The 23,168-nt window shown below is 39.1% G+C and overlaps 3 protein-coding genes across 3 annotated transcripts; all 3 read right to left on the bottom strand.

Moving 5' to 3' along the window:
- Positions 1 to 7,948: 7,948 nt before the first annotated feature.
- Positions 7,949 to 10,586, bottom strand: LOC132164243 (scarecrow-like protein 34). The gene is made up of 2 exons (XM_059574709.2): positions 10,398 to 10,586; positions 7,949 to 10,300 (listed from the first exon to the last, which is right to left on the bottom strand). Exon 2 carries the CDS (start codon positions 10,264 to 10,266, stop codon positions 8,143 to 8,145), a length of 2,124 nt encoding a protein of 707 aa, XP_059430692.2. The 5' UTR covers positions 10,267 to 10,300; positions 10,398 to 10,586; the 3' UTR covers positions 7,949 to 8,142.
- A 2,686-nt stretch (positions 10,587 to 13,272) lies between these two features.
- On the bottom strand, positions 13,273 to 15,545 carry LOC132163068 (scarecrow-like protein 14). The gene has a single exon (XM_059573268.2). It carries the CDS (start codon positions 15,491 to 15,493, stop codon positions 13,505 to 13,507), a length of 1,989 nt encoding a protein of 662 aa, XP_059429251.2. The 5' UTR covers positions 15,494 to 15,545; the 3' UTR covers positions 13,273 to 13,504.
- Positions 15,546 to 16,770: 1,225 nt separating this feature from the next.
- On the bottom strand, positions 16,771 to 19,765 carry LOC148584241 (scarecrow-like protein 14). The gene has a single exon (XM_088519046.1). The coding sequence runs from the start codon at positions 19,328 to 19,330 to the stop codon at positions 17,045 to 17,047; it is 2,286 nt and encodes a 761-aa protein (XP_088375172.1). The 5' UTR covers positions 19,331 to 19,765; the 3' UTR covers positions 16,771 to 17,044.
- Between the last annotated feature and the right edge of the window lie 3,403 nt (positions 19,766 to 23,168).

The following is a 23,168-nucleotide window of genomic DNA, read 5'->3' as shown; positions in this document are numbered from 1 at the left end:
TCTTTGAGAAACTTCCTTCTTTCCTCAATCACCCCCTGGGATATAAGGGCATCCTCAGTCGCTACCCTCTGGGCATCTCTCTCAGCCTAAGCCTCTCGGACTTCTCTCAAGACCTCAGAAAGCCTCTCCTCAAGTCGATTCTGATCCTCCTTCATTTGAGAATTTTCTTCGAAGAGACGACCATTATCTGCTCGGAGAGCCTCTACCTCGGCAGTTAGAACCAAGAGTTTCTCATTTGCTAAAGCCCGAGCAGCTTCGGCCATGGCAACTTCATTCTGGATTAAAGATTGTTGCTGACCAGCAGCCAGCAATTCTGCATCCTGCTGGGAAATGACTCCCTTCAACCTCGAATTCTCGACTTCGGTTTCCGACAACTTTTGTTCCATCTCCGCAAGTTTAACTTTTAAATTGTTGGACTCCTTGGCCGAGATATGCGCAACTTTCATGAAGTCACAGTAGAGTAACAGCGACCTCACTATGCTCTGGAACAAAAAAAAAAAAAAAAAAATTAATGTATACTAAGCAGTGCAAAACAAAAAACGAAAAAAGAAGTACATACAACAAATTGATAATAGAGACATGCTTCCGCCATGCCCCGAGTAGTATGGTCACGCTTCCCTGTTAGTCGATCATGGGGCACCAGGGCCACTAGGGCAGAGAAGGGGTTCCCCAAGAGTTCACCCCTAAGGTTGGTAAGGGGGTAGCCTACCGACCAGTCGACGCCAGAAGGTTGAACCTTAGACTCACTTGCAGCAGAATCACCTACAGCTACAGACTCCTGTGCGTTAGGAGCAGTTGTAGCCCAAGGAGCGCTCGGGCAAGGTGCTTGTGAGCTAGCATCAGCTTGCATTTCCTTGACCTTGGTAGCCAATGGTTTGACCAATTCGGCTACTAGAGTCACTCGCTCGGGCCTATCATCCTCGTTCCCCACTGAGGAATTCGAGTACACTTCGAATGTAGCCTCTTCCAAGAGGCGATTGATGTTGGGGCCCGAGGGAATAGGAGTAACTGAATCCACGGCAATCACAGGAGTCGGGACTTTGGCAGGCTCGGCTACCGAAGTCAGGACTTTGGTAGGCTCAGCTATCAGAGTCGGGACGTCGGCAAGATCGGATAAAGGAGTCGAAGGAAATGAAACAGGAGAAATAGGTCAACGGTACGCACTGGCTGGGCGGACAATGGACTTAGAGTTCCCTTTCCTTCGAGCCGCCAATAGTTGGGCAACTTTTTGCTTGTGCTCAGCAACAACATTAGGAGACCTGGCCGGCTCGGTCACTCTGACCTTCTTGGGCAATGGCAGCTCAGCCTCCTCAAGTTCGTCAATGAGCCCCAAATGAGTCTTCGAGGGCTCATCCCTTGGGCGCTTATTGTAGTGCCCCAGAATTTTCAAAGCTATTTAAATAGATTATTTTGATAATGATGTTATTTTAATATCCATTGTAGCTAAGGATTTTAATTCTTGGGAAATTTATGAGAGTGGTAATTAGAGAATGGTAATTGGTGAAATAATAGGATAGTAAATGGTAGGTATAAGGATGGTAGAATAAGAAGGTAGAATAGTATAGGTAGAATAGTATAGGGTTGGTAGAATAGTATAGGGTTGGTAGAATAGTATAGGGTTGGTGAAATAGTATAGGGTTGGTGAAATAGTATAGGGTTGGTGGAATAGTATAGGGTTGGTGAAATAGTATTTGATTTTCTCCTATAAATAGAGCTCTTCTCCTTCACAATTTTCACCACTCATCTCCTCTCCCATCTCTTGCATATATTCTTCCTTCTTCCGCTTTTTACTCGGTCTTTCTTCTTTCTAAGAGTGTTTACTCAGAACAGAGAGAGAAAGGGCGAGACCAAGCGCTACAAGAAAGAAAGAACACAAGAGATAGCGGACTTTAGAAATTAGTTTCAAAAGTTATACTAGTGGTGTTAGTCATATTGGAGCAACTAGATTCCTTCATACCACTTCTAGCTTCAGTCTAGAGGTAAGTAAATTCACTACCCCTTCTAAAATTACTTCATGTCATGCTATTTATTCATTCTTTAGTAAATTGTAAATGATTATTTTATTTACGTATTATGAAGTTATGTTGCATGCATGAAGGATTTCTAAAAGAATTATCTAGAAAGTTTCTATTTATTTAAACGCTTTCTAAGTACAACAAGTTTATATTTGAAAAGGTTTCCATTTTGAGAAAAGAAAGTTGAGAAATGATGATGATTATAAGAAAGAAAAAATGATGATAAACCCTCCTACATGTTGCCCTAAGATGCATCAAAAGAAGTACAAAGAAAAGTACAAGAGATGAGATAAATGTTTATGAAATGAGGGCACATGTATGGAGGAGAGTATTTTTGGCCCCAAGATAAGTAAAGATGAGAGTTCGGTACCGATACTCGGATGGAGGCGAAACCACTGAAGGAGGCTATGCCAGAAGGTGGTATTCCATCAACTAGACCGTTGAGTGCACCAAGAAAGAGTTAATTGACGGTCGGGCATGGCTGTGGCCACAGTTCAGTGCCATGGTCACAAGGACCCGCAACCCTCGTGCACAGGGGTAATAGTGTACATGGGCCCTATTATGAGAAAATGATACTATATTTTCAACGATGATATGCTATGATGATTTACAAAGATTATTTATAATGATGCATTATGATGATGATTTATAAAGATGATTTACAACGATGATCTATTACTAGATGTAATAGTATGTATATGTTACGGGAGATGCAACCGTACATACAGATATTATTATGGCTAGAATTATATTTATTTGCGAAAATGATTTTCAAAACTGAGAACAAGGAGTAAAACTATTTATGGTCGTGGATGTTACTTGCTGGGCCCCCTTTGGGCTCATTCAGTTTTATTTCTTGTTTTCAGGTAGAAAGGATGCTGGAATAGGAGGCCGGAATGGGGTGGGAATAATTATTAATTTTCAAAGTCTTTTCATATAAGTTATTGTAATGATATGATATTCCGCAACTAAAGTTTAATGTTTTCTAATTTCGCTTGTAATAAAATCTCTTGAAAAATGTTTTATGCATTTTTCGTATCTGTCAAAATCAAGTACTCTGATAGACCTTATAGATCTTTGCAAGAACTTTTGTTTTGAAAGAAGAAAAGTAGCAAACTCGGCCTTAACAAGCTGGGGATGTTACACTTATTCTTCATTGGCGCCCTCTTCACATTCTTCTTTTTCGGCCTCACAACTGACTCTTCCCCAACCGGACGGGGTCTCACTACGGCCTCGGGCACCGCACCTGCCATCGTAAGGTCGGTTTCCTCGCAACCTCAAACGCCCCACCTCCTAGATCGATCTGTTCCTGTGCAACCCCTGGCGTCATGCCTTTCGGTCTTAGGGTGTGGCCAAGGCCCGACCCGGGAGCATATAAATAATGTTTCAACTTGATCGTAGTAACCAAGTTCTTAAACACGGTAGCACTCTCGTGCTTTTGGGCCCAAGCTACAACCGTGTTCACCCAGGTGTGCTTTTCCAAAGACAACATTGGCTCAAGACCAGCATCATCCACTGGAAAACTCGTCTCCCGAGGAACCCTTGGACCTTCCACCCTCTCCGAAAGGGCAAATTCCCATTGTCCCCGAGCAAAGAAAAATTTATTCTTCCATGCTCGGTTGCTGGTAAGAGTTTTTTTAAATAATACCAATTTGCCCCGTCGGGCCTGGAAGTTGTAGAGCACCTCCGTCTTTGGGTTCCTGGTGAACCTGTACGCCGATAAGAATTTCCTAATAGTCAGAGAATTCCCATCCCCCAGAGCCATTGGCCATTAAATTACGCAGCCAAAGAACATTCTCCAGGCATTGGGGACAATCTGATGAGGAGCCACTTCAAGTGGCTCAATAGTTCCCGAACGAGCCTCAAGAAGGGTAGTCTCAGATCTGCACGAAACATCTCCTCGTACAGGCAGACTTCATGCTCCTCGGCACTGACTATGGCGCCTCTTCGTTCATCATCAAACCAAAGCGTAACTGACTTCGGTATGTAGCAATTCAGTCTGACCCGCTTTTCATCCTTTGATGATAAGGCGGCCTTCCACATAGCAGGGTAGGAACCCGTGCTGTCTGAACCAGAGCCTTCCCCGTCACTCAAAAAGAAAAGAAACTCAGGGTATAAGGATCGAGGAATGCAGGGATGAGAATGGCGTATCAACAGGTGGGTCACTGATAATCGAAGGTGATCCACTGCAGGTTCAATAAAAGGCAATAACAGATCCAAGTATTTGAGCACTGGGCTGTCAAGATAGACAAATGGTTCGCAAGAAGGAAGGGGAAGGGTTCGATTAATTGAAACCCCGAAAAACACTACCCGAAGAAAGAAATATCGAGAAGAAAAATCAAAATGTAAGCAAGCCAGTTGGGAGTTATGAAAAATCACAGAGCTTCGTACACAATAATAGGAGCAGAGACTTATGTTTATAGCAAGTCTGGGAAGCTAAAGAGTCTAAGAAGCCAAAAAATCTAAGAAGCTGGAGGAGTCTAAGGAGACGAAGAAACATCGGCACTTTGAAACCCTAAAAAGCGTATTGGAAACACGCGCATTAAAAGGCATAGTAGGGGCGTCTTATCATCTAGCAGTAACTGAAAAGACAGCTACTCCTAGGCTGAGACTTAGATGAACGTTCAGATCAACAAAGCAAAGTAAACTGACAAGTATTCGGATAAGTCAAGCATCTCGGCAAAGAATTAGCGGGAAAAATCCCGCCAAAACTTGGAGTTAGAATTAAGGTTGCCCTCGGAAGCCTCGGACATAGGGTCACCAGAAGTCAGACGTGGGAAGACTGATCCATCCCTGAAGAACACAAAATTTCCATAGTCATTCAGACCAGGAAATTGGGGGGTAACTGTTGGGGACATGGATCAGTCAAACAAAGCCCAATGACCCAAAGACCCAAGGATCCTATGAACATACTAAGGGTTCTAAGGCCTCGGTCGACTTAGCCCAAGGAGGTCTCATGCTCCCAGCTTGAGACGTAACTCATGGGCCGAGATAGTCAAAGACCGGGGGGTGCATTGGTCATTCCATCACAAGAGATATGATCAACCATTCAACATTCAAATTCTGTGTCAATCAAGATAAGTCAGTTAGCGTGTAAGTTAATGAAGGTGGCCGAGACCTACTCGGACACTCACATCGCATAAAAGCTATGATATTCATCCCCTGATCTTGGGCTACCAAGATCACGGAACAGCTAACAAATACTATCCTTTTTTCGAATGTTTGCATAGCAGATATTAAGGGATAAGGTCCCTCAACGTACGAGAGGTCAAACTCCTCTCATGCCTATACATACAAATCAATCATCAAGGTTAAGGTAATCGCAACTCTTGCTATCCAGCTTCATTGTTGCTTTCATCTCCTTTCTCAAATCACTGACTTAGGCATCGGAATATCTCTGCCAGGAAACCACTTAAGACTCTAATCCTGTTGTTTGCTCTTGTGTGCAAGGCCAACTCCTCTCGTGACACCACCGTGCAGTTTGTGCCACGTCATACCTCGGAAAGCTGTGTTTCAATAGTAATTAAAATAGATATTCTTATTGGAGTGTGTAGTGAAAAATTAGTAGCTAAAATAAAATATAAAATAAAAATAAATAAATAAAAATTGTATTTTGAGTTATAAAATAAAAACTATTGTTGGAGATACTTCAACTTTTACGTACGTGAATCTTGAGAAGAAAAGTCTCTAGGTTAATTAGCTTTTAATTAGTTGGTTTTAGTATAATAAATTTAGTCAAATCAACCGATTGCCTTGGATTTTTGTGTTTTTGTGAGTAAATTAAATAACATAAAAGGTATTATTAAGCAAATGCAAAAGTACAAATATTAGTCAGTGACCTAAGATATTCTTAAAATTAACGATAAAAAAATGATGAAATATGTTAGTGTTGTCGAAAAGACGGGAGGTATGAGGCCCATGACAATGCAAATATGGCATCTAGTGCTAAAGTGAAAGCGTGCCTTTATATTATTATCATTAATTCTTCTATGTTTTCTATTAATTTCTTTATCTTTTTCACATGAAATCAACGGTGGAGACAAGCGGGGCCCGGGAAAGGCGATGGTCATTCAAAAATCTTTAAAAGTATAGTTGAACTTGAAAAATAAATTAGTAGACCATGGTCCCACCACTACGTTGTATTAAGGTTGATTTAAAAGAATTCAAGGAAGAAAACAGTGGGAGGTGTCTCGCGTAAGGAGGAGGCTAATGACACAGTAAGTTTGATTTTTTGCTGCAGTCTTGTAGTTTATGTGATAATGCCTGCTTGAATAAAATAGGGATTGCTTGCTTATGATTGGACCGTCTTACTTTGACATGATCTTGCAACGATTTGTCAGAGAGGGAACCTAAAAGTAATTAACGCACATGGGATGATGGGAATTGGGAAGGGAACTAAATTAAATTACACCATTTGTTTATAACTAAAAAAATAATATTTTAAGTGGAAAGGATTTCTTATGTAATCTTTTCTTTTTGTTTGTATTCGCGCAAAATAATAATAATAATATTTCCAACCATTTCTACTTAGCTTTACGTTCAATATTAAGAGCAAGCTATTGCGCATAGTTAATTGAAAAATTACAAATACAGTGATGGGTGTCTTCTTTATTAGATCTATTGGTTGCTGTTTCTTGCAAGTTGCTTTAGATCTAAGACCTAGTTTATAGGATCTAGATCTAATCTCTTCAACCTTAAATCTGATCGTCTTTTTTGGCCAAGACATGTTTTCTGAAGAGCTGTATACGATGTCGTGCTCCCCACTACTTGTTGGGTTTTTGTTTTTTGTTTTTTTATTTTGTTTATCCTGGCCTTCGGGTTGAGAATGGATTTGTTGTTCTGGCCTTCGAGTTGAGGATGAAGTAAATTGGTGTGGAGGCATAACTCTCATGGCCAAATTTTTAGTTTCTAGTTGTTTTTTATTTTTGTTTTGTATTTGGGCTACCTATATCCTAGATTTAGTCTGCTTGAAGCAAATTTGTTCCTTAAATATAATTGTACATGGGTTAGTAGAAGCTTGAAGTCATTTTTATGACTTTGTAACATTCATAGCTTCTGGCTATGATTTTTCAGAGTTGTATACTCTATGATATAAGAGTTTTATGCTTATAAAATTTCATCAATGGAAGTTCCATATTTTTCAAAAAAAAAAAAAAAAAGTTGCTGTAAAATTACTCTGCATACTTATTTATCAGGTTAAGAATTTCTTACAATTTTATATATATATATATATATATATATATATATATATATATATGAATTCAAGTCATACCTTACATCAAACGACTTAAAAAATACTTATGTTAAAAATGAGGCATGTTTCCATACAAATTGAGTATATTTCATCATGTTTTTATGCTTTATGTTATAAAAAAAGTTTTAAGCCAAAAACTATCATTTGATTATGTGAAGAAAAAAAGAAGAAGCGTCTCTTTAAAAATAAGCAAAAAGCTTTTTGAAGGAAAAACTTTTTTGGTTGTCTCGGTAACATGTCACCTTGGCTTTTTAATTTATATAACATTTTTTAAACCATTTGATTAAAACAACGACTTGATTTCACAAAATTTTCCAGTCATTTTACATGAAAAACCACTTAATACAAGGTACATAATTTACTATAAGTAGCCTGTTTACATGTCTCTTAATAATATCTACTTGCTTTTAGGATTCCGATCTTCCAACAGTTGTGGTGGACTAGTGGTTGCAGGGTAATATCGAATTAAGATATATGCTAAAACGATAAGCTCGTAATTTCAACCATATATTATAAAAACATCTATAGAAACTTCAAGAACATAGTTATTATAATTATACATAATTTACTATTCGTAGCCTGTTTACGTGTCTCTTTATAATATCTACTTGCTTTTAGGATTCCAATCTTCCAACAGTAGTGGTGGACTAGTGGTTGCAGGGTATATACTAAAACGATAAGCTCGTAATTTCAACCATATATTATAAAAACATCTATAGAAACTTCAAGAACATAATTATTATAATTATACATAGACATGTTTAGTACACGTTCATGTACCAAACAAAGAGAACAAAAAACAACGATATTTGTAAAGTTCCTAAACTATCCTCGCCCGCCGGCTTCTCTACAACATGGTGTACAAGAATGATCCTAAGCCGGCACCCAACAAGAGGAGGCATAGACAATCCTGCCCTTCCACCCCTGAAGCAACCACTGGTTGTCTTCATCCACCACAAAATCCTTGTGGTAAGTTTCCTTCAACTTAGACCTGAACAGGTTAACGAGCTCTCGGTCCAAGGGAAGTTGCCGGAAACCGGCCCTCATTGTCCGGACCTGCCACTGCTTGTACGTCTCCGGCCTCTCAACCCTCTCTAACCCTTCACATGCTATAACATTCATAGCTTCCCTCCCGTAGAACTCTCTCTCGAACATCAATCTCTCTGGGTTTTCACGGGATATGGTGACATCAAATGTGTCATACAATGCAGAGAAATGGAAAAGTGCCTCTTTGAACCGCGTGACAAAGAAGGGAGCATTGTAGGATCCATTAACAATAGAATGGACAAATATGTCGGGATTGATACTCCTGATCAACCTTAAAACCGCATTCCGTGGACTGGTCTCTTCAACGGTCTCATCAAGTAGATTCTTAAAGCAAATCAAAGAGTTCACAGCAAGCATCTCATTTCTATCAATCTTTAACTCCTCAATTCTGATGGTTTCCCAATTGTTTGACACTATGGCATGGTACTCAAAAGGAACATTATACCGCTCGCAATACATTGCCAAGCGGCGCCCCGTCTCGTCAATTTCCTCAGTCGGCCGGAATCCGGGTTGGGGACGCTCTATCCCTGTAATACGTAGCTTGGGAGGTCCTCCTGCTCTTTCTGCGAGTTTCTGGATCAGAATTGGCCACTGGAAACCATATCCAATACCGAAGTCTATAATATGAAGACTTGTTGCCTTCTCTGCTACTTTACAGATCATTTTGACAGCAAACATTAGCATGATCCTCTTGAAAAGGCAGGCTGAAAGATGAACTTTGTAAGCTTTCAATATTTCAGAAGCGGAGACCCTCTTGGAAGCTAAGCATGCATAAAACATTTGAGTTCCTGTGCCAGTGCCAGCCAAGCGTGCTTCAAGCCCATTAGCAAAGAAATGAGCCATTCTCTGAGACCCATCACCAAAAGGAGAAGAATGCTGCCTAATCTGCTTCAGTAACTCATTAGAAATTCTACTGTCGCCAACTGCGACAGCTTGTGCACATTGAATCAAAAGGGTCGGCAAATCAACCGCATCCTTATCCTTCTTCTTGCCCTGTTTCTTAGCCAGACCCTTCTTCGGCAAATCAAGATTTGGCGGAGACTGAGAGGCCTTGTTTGCTTTATTCTGCAAGGATTTATAGTTAACACACAGCGCAGAAAGCGCATCATCCAACATCTCAGACAGTTCATTCTCATCCACATAAACCGCAGACTGCTTACTATTCCTCCCTTCTTCCAAATCTATATCTTCCCTCCCATGATTCTTCCTTCCCCTCGACCCCTGCCCCTGTAAATTCTCCCTCTCGCCCTTCTCCTCCTTGCTTTCTCTGCTACTCTCCAAATCAATACCCAACTGATTACCCCTAGGAAGAAATTTACTAGCTTCTTCTAACCCCCTTCTAAATTGCAACACAGATTCACTATCATTAAAAATGTTTTGAGCCAAAATCTGAGGATCATAGCTTGTGCTAGTGCTAGAACTACTACTTGTGCCATAATCACCGCCACCACTACTTCCAGAAAGAACATCATCAGGGCTATCAACGTTGTGATTGATATGATAAGATGGTGGGTGGTATTGATTAGGGGAAGGAGGGTATTTCTGACGGAGAGCATCATAGAACGATTGCTCGGTGACTTGGAGACCCAAAGGGTCATAAAACAGGCAGGGTTTTTCCTCTATGTTCTCTTCCATGAGTATATGGCTTATGTACTTGAGAACCGTCTCCGAGAACTCGCTGTCGTCCGAGGACGAGTCTCCTCCGAGACTCGTACCCGTAGACGGCGGGCTCAAGCTCTGATTAGCAGCTGCAACGTTCGCAGCGACTGGCACATCGAAATCAGCGGTGCCCAGATCAGGTGGCAGAAATGGGTTGTCGAGGAAGTCAAGGTCTGGGGAGGATACATTGAATTTGTACTCAGGGACTAGATTTGAATTGGGTGAGATGGTTTGGTCCTTGAACAAGAAACCATTTGTGAAATCCGGCAACCCATCAAAGGTTGGATCCATAACCGCTTACAGATTCAAACTAAGAAGCTTCACGCTAAATCCAAGACCAAACAAACATTAAACTACCTATATCAGATCAAAGACTATAAAGGATTTAAAAATAGAAAATAAAAAAAATAGTGCTCAAGAACCTTAGGTATCCATCAGTTGGTCGGCAAAGTGTTGCAGAGAACGGTCGGACGAGGAAGAGAAAGGTGGAGGTTGAGAGTCGAGACGGAAGAGATTAGCGTTCCTTATGGGGCATTTTCTTGTATATATAATAGCGAGCAAAAGAAGCAGGGTATGGAGCTGCTAGGCTCACGAGCTTTCGAAGAACGCGCGGTGAGGTGAGGGGGTGATAAGTCAAACCGAGGGCAAAGGTTTACGTTATGGGCCATGTCCAGGTGTCCCTGTTTCCAACCAGTCAACGGACTCAACAAAATATTTCTTCAATAACCAATGTTACTCTTAAAATTAACAAAAACAAAATGATGAAAATTGTTCGTGTTGTCAGAATAGTGAGTTGTGAGGGGTGACGCCCATGCGGCCATGGGCCATGATGAATCGAAATCTCGGCTCTAGGGATAAGGTGAAAAGTATGTTTTATATTATTGTAATGAATTATGAAGTACTAAAGGACAAAACAAATAAATTTTAAAAAAGATTTAAACTCACATGGTAAAAGTTTTTAAATTAAAATAAAAAGTGATTATCTCTTTTGTTTGCTACTCACAATCTGTCACTTTAGTTTAAAAATTTTTCTAAATTTATTTGTTTGATTTTTTAACGCTTCTCATATTTATATGTCTTTCTTGTATGTGTTGCCCGTATGGCCAAGGATTTTATTCGTAAAAATATAATGCTCGCACAAAAGATGAGGCTTGTGTTTAGCAAACTCTTTTGCCCTCTTTATGATATAAAGTTTTAAATTTTTTGTATTAAAAAGTGAAAAAAAAAAATAATAATAATAATAAAATAAAATAATGTGATATAAAAAGTGAAAATATTTTAATATTAATGTTTTTGAAAATGGAAATTGTGAACAGTAATAAAGGTTGGAAAGGGCTTTCCAAACACCGCCCTGATTGGGAGAGTAATGCTAAAATGCTATACATCATTTTTTATTTTCAAAGTTGGTGCCGGTATGGTCTCTTAATAAAACACTCATTTTTAAGTACCAAATGTTACATATAAATTTTTTTTTAAAAAAAAATTTTAAAAAAATCCCATCAACTTTGAGAGATAAAAGATGGATAAGAAAAAAAATAATGTACAGAATTACTCTGAATTGGGATTTACTCGAGCAAAAGAATGCGTCCTTCTTTTCAGTACATAATAAAATGAAAAAAAGGATTCATTCAGTTATTTTAATTAATAGAAAAATGCTACACATTTTTACTCTTACACCCCTGAGTAATGTTACTTACCATCGTCTTACCTCTAAAGTTCATGTCGCTTTTAAAGTCACATTAGATTAAAATTTAATAATGACTTATCATAAATCTAATGATGATTTTAAAAAATGATAAATGTAAAATCAATCTATGTGATTGACCTAAATTATAAATTGCTCAATATGGTATAAAAACAATTTAGAGGTCATCCGGTAGGCCAAAATAACAATTTAGTTTCTGGAGTCAAATTTCGTCAAAACACTTAACGGATTTCGTTAACGTGCCACGAGCACCAATAAAATGAAGACATGTGTCACTCTTTTATATAATGGACTGGATAAATGATTGGTCATTAGCTTATACATCATATTTACGGAATAAGATCCTCTCCAGTCCATTATGGACTGGAGAATATCCCGTTCATGGGTGGAATTTCTTCTTAGAAATCTTAGAACCACAAATAAGACACATGTCCTACTACAAAAAAAATATTTTCGGATTAAAAAAAAATAAAAATAAATTAATAAAAAAAATGAGTGACTGGCCACCCCATCTTGGCCATAGGGAGTTGCCGAACCACCACATTTTAGCTTGGGGTGGCTTGAGAGCCATCCCAATGGCCGGCTAGGGGTGGCTGGACCACCCCATGGCCACCCTAAACCCAAACTGGAAAAAAAAAAAAAAAAAATCGTTTGGCCCTCGGGGGTGGCCGGACCACCCCCAAGGGCCATGGGGTGGCTTCGACCACCCCAGGCCAGCCTGTCTGGGGTGGCCGAAGCCACCCCTAGGCCCTAGCCCCAACTGGGGTGGTCTGGCCACACCCAATGGGGTGGCCAGCCACCCCTTAATTTTTTATAATTTTTTAAAATATATATTAATGGGACAGATGTCCTATTTATGGCCTTAGAACTCAGCCCCAACTAGGTGACCAGCCACACCTTAATTTTTTATAATTTTTTAAAAAAAATATATAATATTTTATTTTATTTTTATTAATGGAACAGATGTCTTATTTATGACCTCATGACCTTTTTAAGATCGTGACCATTAACTGAATATTCTCCATTCCAAAATAGACCGAAAAGGATCTATTCTCATATTTACACGCTCCAAATTAATTAACTTCAAGAACTGTGTGAGGAAGATTTTCTCTCAGAACGTCCTCAAAATTTCATTGACCAATTTTTATTTTTTTATTTTTTTATTTTTTGGGACAATAGGCAAAACTGTTGTAGGAAAAGCTGTAAAAAAAGGCTTTAGGTAAAAGAGAATTTATTAAATAGAAAGGCATAGTTATATTTATTGTATAGAAATTTAAATAGAGTAAATTTTTGAACTTTTTATATTTTATATATATACTTATTTCTAAATTAACAAAATGTATATTATGTTTAATATTTGCCGGCCATCATCAAGCTTGTAGTACACGTGCATGTACAAAACATTGATGGGTCCTCTATATTTGAACGGAAACAACTTAAGATGTAATTTGATTGTATCTAACGGTGTATAAAATGTTATTGTTACGTCAATTAAAATTTTTAAATGATACAACAATATATTTACTATGTAAAAACATATACACTATTAAATTTTTACAAACTTAACCTTAATAATGAAATAGCGAGGACCCTATTCTCAAAACAGAGAGATTGAAGATTGAACGAGAATAATCTTTGCACCATAACCAAAGTAAATCATAGCCATGACTTTGTTTGATAAAACTTTGTTCTGCTCTTTTTCTTTTTTCCTTTTTCTTTTTTTCTTTTGATTTTTTCAAAACCAAAACATTAACAAATTTAAAACACAAAACACATACTACAATCAAAAAAAAAAAAAAAAAATTCTTAACAAGGATTAACAAACTAAGCCGGAACCCAACAGGTGGAAGCATAGACAATGCGACCCTTCCACCCCTGAAGAAACCAATGGTTATCTTCTTCAACCTCAAAATCCTTGTGGTACCATTCCTTCAACTTAGACCTCAATTTGTTCATCAGCTCTTGGTCCAATGGAAGTTGCCGGAAACCAGCTCTCATTGTCCGGACTTGCCACTGCTTGTATGTCTCCGGCCGCTCAACCCTCTCTAACCCCTCACATGCTATAACATTCATAACCTCCCTCCCATAGAACTCTCTCTCAAAAAACAATCTCTCTTGGTTTTCACGGGGTAGAGTAGCATCAAATATGTCAAACAATGCAGAGTAGTGGAAGAGTGCTTCTCGAAACCGCAACTCGAAGAAGGGGACATTGTAGGATCCATTAACAATAGAATGGACAAAGATGTCGGGATTCATCCTCCTGATTAACCTCAAAACAGCATCCCGTGGACTTTTCTCTTCAACCAACCCATCAAGTAGGTTCCTAAACCGGCACAAACAGTTAATAGCAAGCGTCTCATTTCGGTCAATCCTGAGGTCCTCAATTTTGATGGCCTCCCAGGTGTTTGAAGTAATGGCATGGTACTCAAAAGGAACATTAAACTGCTCGGAGTACTTTGCCAAGCGGCGGCCGGTCTCATCGATTATCTCCGTTGGACGGAATCCAGGTTGGGGGAGCTGTATACCGGTGATACGTAGCTTGGGAGGTCCACCAGCTCTTTTTGAGAGTTTCTCGATCAGAATTGGCCAATGGAAACCATATTGGATACCGAAGTCTATAATGTGAAGACTTGTGGATTTCTCTGCTACTTTATAAATCATTTTGTCTATGAAGAATACCGTCATCCTCACGGATGGGCAGGTTGAAATAAGAGCTTTGTAAGCATTCAATATTTGAGACGTTGACAACCTCTTGGGAACGAAAGAACTAAAGAACATTTGAGTTCTTGTGCCAGTGCCAGCCAAGCGTGCTTCAAGGGCATTAACAAAGTAATGGGCCAATCTCTGAGACCCATCACCGGAAGGGGAAGAGTGCTGCCTAATCTGCTTCATTAACACATTTGCATTTCTAATGTCACCTCCGGCGAAGGCTTGTGCACATTGGATCAGAAGGGTGGCCAAATCAACACTCCTATCCTCCTTCTTTTTCTTCTTCTTCTTCTTCCCCTGTTTCTTATCACGACTCTTCCCACCATTTGGCTGCGAGGCTTCATTCTGGAGGGTTTCATTGTTAACGCAAATCAGAGGAAGCGCATCAGTAGAAAGCAACACCTTATCGAACATCTCCGATAAGTCACTCTCCTCCGTAGAAACCGCCGACTGCTTATTGCTCCTCCCTTCCAAATCTGTATCTTCCCTCTCGTGATTCTTCCTTCCCTTCTCCACAGGAAGGAACTGGCTAGCTTCCTCTAATCCTCTCCGAAATTGCAACAGAAATTCATTGCTAGTAAAAAAGTTCGGATTCAAAAGCTCCATCCCATCACCGAGCGGCCGCTGATTTGCAGCACCAAAATTACTACCTGGAAAAACATCTTCAGGGCTCTCCGCGATGTGATTGACAGAGAGCGGTGGTCGGTCTTGGTCGAGGGAACGAGGGGATTTCTGACCGAGAACATCATAGAACGATTTCTCGGTGACTTGGAGACTTAAAGGGTCGAAAAACATGCAGGGCTTGTCGTCTATGTTGTCTTCCATGAGTATCTGGCTTATGTACTTGAGAACCGTTTCCGAGAACTCACTGTCGTCCGAGGACGAGTCTCCCCCTGAATTAGCACCCATAGAGGGCGGGCTCAAGCTATCAGCAGCGGACGCAGCCGCTGTGATCGACGGAGCGAAACTAGTTGGGCACAAATCAGGTTGAAGAGATGGATTTTCGACATAGAATTCTGCGAGATCTGGGTATTGGTTGAAATTGGGTGAGATGGTATGGATACCCTTTATGAAATCAGCAGCAAAGCTTGGATCCATAACCATCTATACAGGGAAACCAAGAAGCCTCACTGTTTCTTTTATGTAACGAGCAGCCAGCGGTAGCAAACGCGTTACACAAGATATTTCTCCGTTTGACTCACGCGTAAAGATGATTCAAACGGAGAGGCGTAGCGTGATTTGCTTGTCCAAGTGTCACCGATTACAAGAAGTATAAGATGATTAAATGGAAGAGTCAAATTTTTATACAAAATAACTCATTTTAAAACTCATTTTATTTAGTTTAACTAATGAATTTTTAAACGTCTCATATATCCGATTAGCTATATTTTTATTTATATCATTTAAATATTATTTTATTAAAATTTGTGAAAGAATATTCTCATAATGATTCCTTAAAAAGTGGAAAAAGTTTTTGAAAAAAAGAGAAAACAGGTGAGAGAAACAATAAAAAATAAAATGACTCTCTTGAAAAGTACTGCTAGATGTAGCTTTTTTTTAGCTTTTTTAATCAAATATCTATTTTGCCTTTTTTTGGCTAATCCAATATAGGGTTTTTTAACAAATCTAATTAGTCATTTTAGATAAAAGTAACATTTGACTCTTCTAATGTGAATGCTCTAAGTTGTCCGCGGGAGTGAGTTGACTTTATTCCTATTACCCTTCTTGACATAATGTTACCCACGTTGATTAAGCCATCTTGGTGGCTTCAAAGAATTTGAAGTATTCTTGTAAAACTGCTTGGGAAGACATTAGAATGAAGAATCCTAAAGTTGACTGGTGGAGTTTGATTTGTTATGGCCTAACTATCCCTAAACAAGCTTTTGGATGTGGCTCCTAGATCTGAAGATCATATTTGGTAGTGTTGGGTTTCTAGCTTTTTGCTTGTTGAGGTTGTATTCTTTGTTTTTGTTAAGAAATAATTCATTTATCAAAAAAACAAAAAGAGTTTTTTCCATAACCAAAGATATTCTTAAATTAACCAACCAAAAAAAAAAAAAAAAATTAAAATGAGTTAAAAATTGTTGGTGTTTACAAAAAATGGTTCATGGGAAAGTGGCTTACCAAAAGATATTCTTAAAATTAACATTCATCAGATCGACATGCAACAAAGAAGACAAGGTTTGGTTCGAAGAGGGGCAATATAGAACCATCTACGTCAAGCACAATTGGAGATTCACGTTAAATAGGGAGCTTAATTTAGGTAAATTCATGCATAAACTAGTCAATACAAAAGTTCCACTGCCAGTAAGTGTGGTGAATGGTGCAAACCCGATTCCCACCAACCAATAAGCTGTCCTAATGGTGAAAGAAACAACAGCTACATGAAACTCTGACGCCACATATAATTATACATAAAAATTATTCCATACATACAACAACACTACCTAGATCAGCATCTACTACAACTTTTCTATTACATGCTCTGTTTATGCCGAGTGCAAAACAGAAAAGCCCAAAATTAACTGCCCATATCAGATGAGGGAGGAACCCAAGGTATAATAGTTATTGTCAGGACAACTTAAACATGCTCCGGATGCTGCCCTTAAAATATGGAAACAGTCCGGCGCCGCGGCGCCGCTCATGTGTCAAGTCCTATGCAGGCACCCAACAGGAGGAAGCGTAGATAATCCGACCCTTCCAACCTTGAAGCATCCAATGCCCATCTTCATTGACCACAAAATCGTTATGGTACCCATCTTTCACTTTACCCTTCAGTTTCTTCATGAGTTCACGGTCCAGTGGAAGCTGCCTAAAGCCAGCCCTCATGTTGCGAATCTGCCACTGCTTGTATGATTCAGGCCTCTCAACCCTCTCGGATCCTTCACAAGCTATGACATTCATGACCTCCCGCCCAAAAAACTCTTTTTCATACATCAACCTCATGGGATCTTCACGGGCAACATTAGTATCAAGTACATCAAACATTGCAGAAAAGTGGAAGAGGGCCTCACGGAACCGGGTGACAAAGAAGGGAGCACTGTAGGATCCATTAAGAATAGAATGGACAAAAATATCAGGATTTATCTTCCTAATTAAGTTCAGAACAGCGTTCCTTGGACTGTTCACCACAACAGTCTCATCAAGCAGGTTCTTAAATCGGAACAAACAATTCACAGCAAGCACCTCGTCTCTATTAATTCTAAAGTCCTCAATTTGGATAGTTTCCCATTTCTGTGCTATTGCATTATACTCAAATGGAACACCGAAGCGCTCACAATAGTTTGCTAAGCGACGCCCTGTCTCCTGGACTCTTTCAGCTGGCCGGAAACCAGCTTGGGGAAGCTCTATACCTGTAATGCGTAGCTTGGGAGGCCCACCAGCTCTTTTTGAGAGACAATGGATGAGGGCAGGCCATTGGAAGCCATAAAGGATACCAAAGTCTATAACATGAAGTGAAGCTGCATTCTCAGCTGCTTTCAAAATCATATGATTTGAAAAGACAGTTGCAAGCTTCTGGAATGGACAGGCTGAAGTACAAACTTGGTGAGCTTTCAACATTTCGGCAGCTGAAGTTCGTTTGGAAGATAGAGCAGTGTAAATCTGGGTTCCAGTGCCAGACAAGCGTGCCTCAAGGCCGTTCGCAAAGCAATGGGCCAACCTCTGAGAGCCATCGCCAAATGGGGAAGAGTGCTGCCTAATCTGGTTTAGTAGTTCAACAGCAGTCCTCCTATCATCAGAAGAGACAGCTTGTGCACACATAACCATTAGAGTCCTTAAATCCACAATGCCGTTCTTGTTGCTCTGCTTCTTGGCACCAGTCTTTGCAGCACTAGATATATTGGATTGTCCATTCTGCTGCAGGTTCTTGTTTTCTCCACTCAGAGAGCCTTCCTCAAGGGTACCCACAGAAAGATCCTTTTTTTTCCCAGTGCAGAGCAACACCCTATCAAACATCTCCGATAGCTCACTCTCGTCCACATAAACTGCCGACTGCTTGTTACTTCTCCCATCTTCTAAATCTGTATCCTCCCTCTCATGATTCTTCCTTCCTCTTGACCCATTTGGGGAGTGCTCCCTCTCGTCCATCTCTGTCTTAACTACCACATCTGGAGCCTTCTTAGTAGGAGAAAACGCGTTGTTCTCCAGATCAATAATCAGCCGATTCTCTTTAGGAAGGAATTTATTAGCTTCCTCTACCCCTCTATTGAACTGCAAAACAGATTCAATTTCTCCAAAAAAGTTTGGAACCAGACGCTCACTGACAGAAGAGCCCAGCAGCCCACTACCATCACTAGTGAGGATGTTTGAAGAGTTGAATGATGAAGGTGGGCTGGACTTTGAAGTGGACTGAAAAACGAAGTTAGTGGGAAGAGGATTTTTCAATACAGAGGGTTTATAGTCTCCAAATTCAGCATGATTCCACGGAGAATCGGCCAACTTACCATTACTAAAACCAGAACTGCTACTGCTACTATGATCACTGAAACTGCTCAAAAAATAATCTTCAGGACTCTCAACATTTTGATCAATGTAAAGTGGGTGTTGATCAGGGGAAGGAGGATCCTTCCCACCAAGGAGTTCATAAAATGATTTCTCCGCGGCCTGAAGAGCCAACGGGTCATGGAACATACAAGGCTTAGACTCCATGTTCTCTTCCATAAGCACCTGGTTTATGTACTTGAGGAGACTTTCAGAAAAGTCACTGTCATCCGAAGGAGAATCTCCCTCGAAGCTTGATTGAGCATAATTGCCGGTGCCCGGATCAGGCGGAAAAACAAGATGGTTCACGAAGCTAAGATCCAGAGTAGGATTATTAAGATCATCCCCATTTGCAACATTTGGGTGCAGATCTGACTCGGGAAAAAGGATCTCTCTATCATCAAATCTGAGCCCGTTAATGGAACCGGAAAATTGGGAATTTTGTTGATCCATGAACATGTACTTCAACACAACCAACCCTCAAAAATCCTAACCTTAAGTGTTACTCTACCTAGAGCCGTTCACAGACCAAGATTTTCAAAGAAAAGCAACTACCTTTTACACCAAAATAGAGCCTAAAGATGATCAAACAGGTCCAGGTAAGATCAAAAGCAAGTTTTCTTTGTTAGATTATAGAGGCGAAACCTAAGCACGATCTCTACTATAGTCTTAAGACAAAAGCGAATCTAAACAGAAATGGGTACAAAGAAAGAGTAAAAGAACATAGGAATATGCATTAGATTGTGGAGATTCTGAGTTCCATAGAAATGAAATTGAGGAAGTGAAGAAACAAACGACGAAGTGAATTCCAAGATAAAGATTGTTCGTACCTGACTGAGAGAAAGATAAAAAGCCTGATAGAGGGGTCTGAGACCAATGCGAGAATACGAGCTGGTTTATCTTTTATTGTCGAAGACCGAGGACAGCGAGTGTCTTTTTTATGTTCAGTCGAGAACTTTCTCGCTCATAAAAAAACCAAAAAATAAGAAACTTTCCCGGAAAGTTACCGAGATTCACGCTGTATATTGTTAGTGGTAAGGGTAATCAGGATTATCTTTCTTTAAGATGCTTTCAAGGAATTTATTATTACATTAAATAAATTATTCAAATTTAATCATCTCAATGTATAAGTTATTGAGTATAAAATAAATAAGAAGAATGGGTCGGTGATAATTCTTATTTTAATAAAGTAAATTTTATTAAAAATAATAATCTAGCTCGCACCAAAAGCCTTAGAAAGACTTTATCAAACAAAGCCCACCCTTGTTTTTGGTGATAGCCAAGTACAACACTTTTTTTCTACGCAAAAACTGTGGGTCGGTTAGGTATTTTCCACTATTTTGAAAATACAGGCAATTATGTATAGAGAAAGAGAAAAAGGTGGAAAGTTCAGATGTTTCGAGCACATGCAAAACCGATAACTACATGGTAAAGTAAGGATGAAAAGCGGGTCATTATACCGATAACTACATGATTTTAAGGTTTTTTAAAATCATTAACCGCCTATATATATATATATATATATATATGTATGTATTTACATATATATATATATATATAAATGTATAAAAATTTAGAAACAATGTCGTATGTAGTATGATATTATCGTATTATCATAGAAACGACATCGTTTTGGTTTTTTTTTTTAAACAAAATTTTAAATTTTTTCTTTTAAAAAGCGGTTAGCGATTATTAGAGTTACGTAGGAGTTAGCGGAGACGGTTAGTGAATTTTACTAACCGTCTATGCGATTACGCTTAGCAGTTTTAGCTAATAACCACTAACTCTAGCCACATTTTCACCTCTACAGTAAATGATTGTGAAGTTCATTTGTTTTAAGTTGGATTGTTAAGGACAGACTCCGCACCTCTTTATATAATTGCTCATATTACATGAAAGGTAAATATTTTTTTTGCATTCTCACTTCTATTTATATTTTTGTTGAGTTGGTAACACCTTTCTTCGTGAAAATTAGACCTTTAATTACACTCCATCTAAATCCGACATGAAACTATGGAAGACACTGCAGGGACTCAAGGGAGGGTATGCATATCGCATGTGGGTTCCCGGCAGTGGCGGATCCAAAAATTTATCTTAATAGGGACAAAAATAAAATTATAAAATATAATGAAGCTTCAACCTAAGAAAGGCGACTCACTGCTCAGACAAAAAAACTTTCATCACAGGCTTTACAGAATAAAAATTTACTCTGATTTTTTGGCTGAAATTTGAGCTGGACTGAGTTTTATAGAGATTAAAAGTATCAAAGATATGAAATTTGAGTTTATTTTATAAGAGTTAGTAGAAAATTTAGACTTAAAAATATTTTATAAAAATAAAACAAAATAAAAAATTACCGGGGATATCGCCCCTACCCGCCTCTGCGTGTATCGGCCTGTGTCTCCGGTCCATGACCTACATGGGGCAAATCATTGAACAGGTGGGGCATCATTAGTAGTAATTTTAGAGGATGACTCACGATGTGCCTGCCCTTGTGTATATCCGCCTTGAGTCGTGATACAACTTACGCCGGCGTGCTTCAACAGTGAAGCACGCCAGGCTAAAAATTTTTTTTTTTTTTTTCAAAAAAATTAAAATAATAAAATAATATAAAAAAAAAAAATCACGGCCGGCGTGCTTCACTGTTGAAGCACGCCGGTCGTGCTCAATATCTTTACCCATCCGGCTTTGTCCCCTGTCCATGACCTACATGGGACAAATCATTGATTAGATGGTGCTTCATTAGTAGTAATTTTGGAGGACGACTCACGATGTGTTTGCGGAGTCGATGAGTAATAATCTTGTCGGTTGTCCACGTATTTTCAGCGATAGCCAAGTGCAACACTTTTGCTCTAAGCAAATGGGAGTCGGTGGTCTTTTTTTACTGTTCATTGTAGCCACAAATAAGAGAAGAAAAAGATAAGAACGCATCAAGAGATACCGTTGTAATAAGTAGCCGGTTGAGTTAAATTGTGAATGGTAAAATTCACAATTATGTCTACTATTATGAGTCATGTTTGTTAGTTAATTGTGTGGTAATGAAGGTCACGGAGTCATCCTTAGAGATGTTGTCCATGTCTTATAAATAAGCTTCGATGGTCTGAATAGGAGGGAACAAAATCTTCTTATCCGGTTAATATTTTTTAGAGGAGTAAAGTTGTCATTGTTGAACACAGTTTTCCGAGATATGACGTGGCACAAATTGTGTAGTGGTGTCCAAGGAAGCGTCGACCTTGCACACAAGAACAAACAATAGGATTAGAGTCCCCGGTAATCTTCCGGCGAGAATACTTCGATGCCTAAGTCAGTGATTTGAGAGAGGAGATATAAGCAACAATAAAGCTGGATAGCAAGAGTTGTGATTACCGTAACCTTAATGATTGATTTGTATTTATAAGCATGAGAGGAGTTTGATCTCCCACACGTTGAATAATTATCCATTAATATCTGCTATGCAAACATTTGAAAAAGGGATAGTATTTGTTAGCCGTTCCGTGATCTTAGTGTCTAAGATCTGGGGATAAAGATCATAACTTTTGTGCGATGTGAAGTCAGAGTTTCCGAGTAGGTCTTGGGCATCTTTATTAGCTTATATGCTAACTGACTTATCTTGATTGACACAAAATTTGAATGTTGAATAGTTGATCGTATCTCTTGCGGTGGAATGACCAATGCGCCCCTTGGCTTTGACTATCTTAGCCCATGAGTTATGTCTCAAGCTAGGAGCCCGAGACCTCCTTGGGCTAAGTCGACCGAGGCCTTAGCAGCCTTAGTATATCTATTGAATTTTTGGGCCGTTGGGCTTTGTCTGATTGATCCATGATCCTAATAGTCATTTTAATTATTGAACAATTTTATACTTTTAAAATACACTAACTGGATATTATCTAAAATGAAATGGAGAGATACTTTTCCAAATGAGGAATGTTAGGCTTACAAATTACAAAAAACTTTTCAAACTGATGTGGCACAACATGATTGGATATAAGATAAGTTCAAATTTTGAAAAACCTAATCATATTATGCCACATCACTTTATAAAAGTTTTTCTGTAAAATTTATTTGTAACCCGAGCACTCCTCTTTCTGAATAGGGTACTAAGGGCAGTACTCATTTTGGGATTAGTTTGTTAGTGGGATGCTTTTAATATTTATGGTTCCTTGTTAGGCTATCCTATCCAGCATTTAAGTGAGTATGCTTTTTTTTTTTTTTTTTTTTTGGAACTTAAATTGAAAAAAGGGTTATATGGGAACAAAAAAATTAAGAAGGGATGGGCTCCCTAATAACAAACCTAAAC

This window comes from Corylus avellana, chromosome 8, assembly GCF_965113065.1.
Source record: "Corylus avellana chromosome 8, dhCorAvel1.hap1.2, whole genome shotgun sequence".
Classification (NCBI taxonomy): Eukaryota; Viridiplantae; Streptophyta; class Magnoliopsida; order Fagales; family Betulaceae; genus Corylus; species Corylus avellana.
The sequence above is the reverse complement of the archived record's forward strand: the minus strand, read 5'-3'. Positions and strand labels throughout refer to the sequence as shown.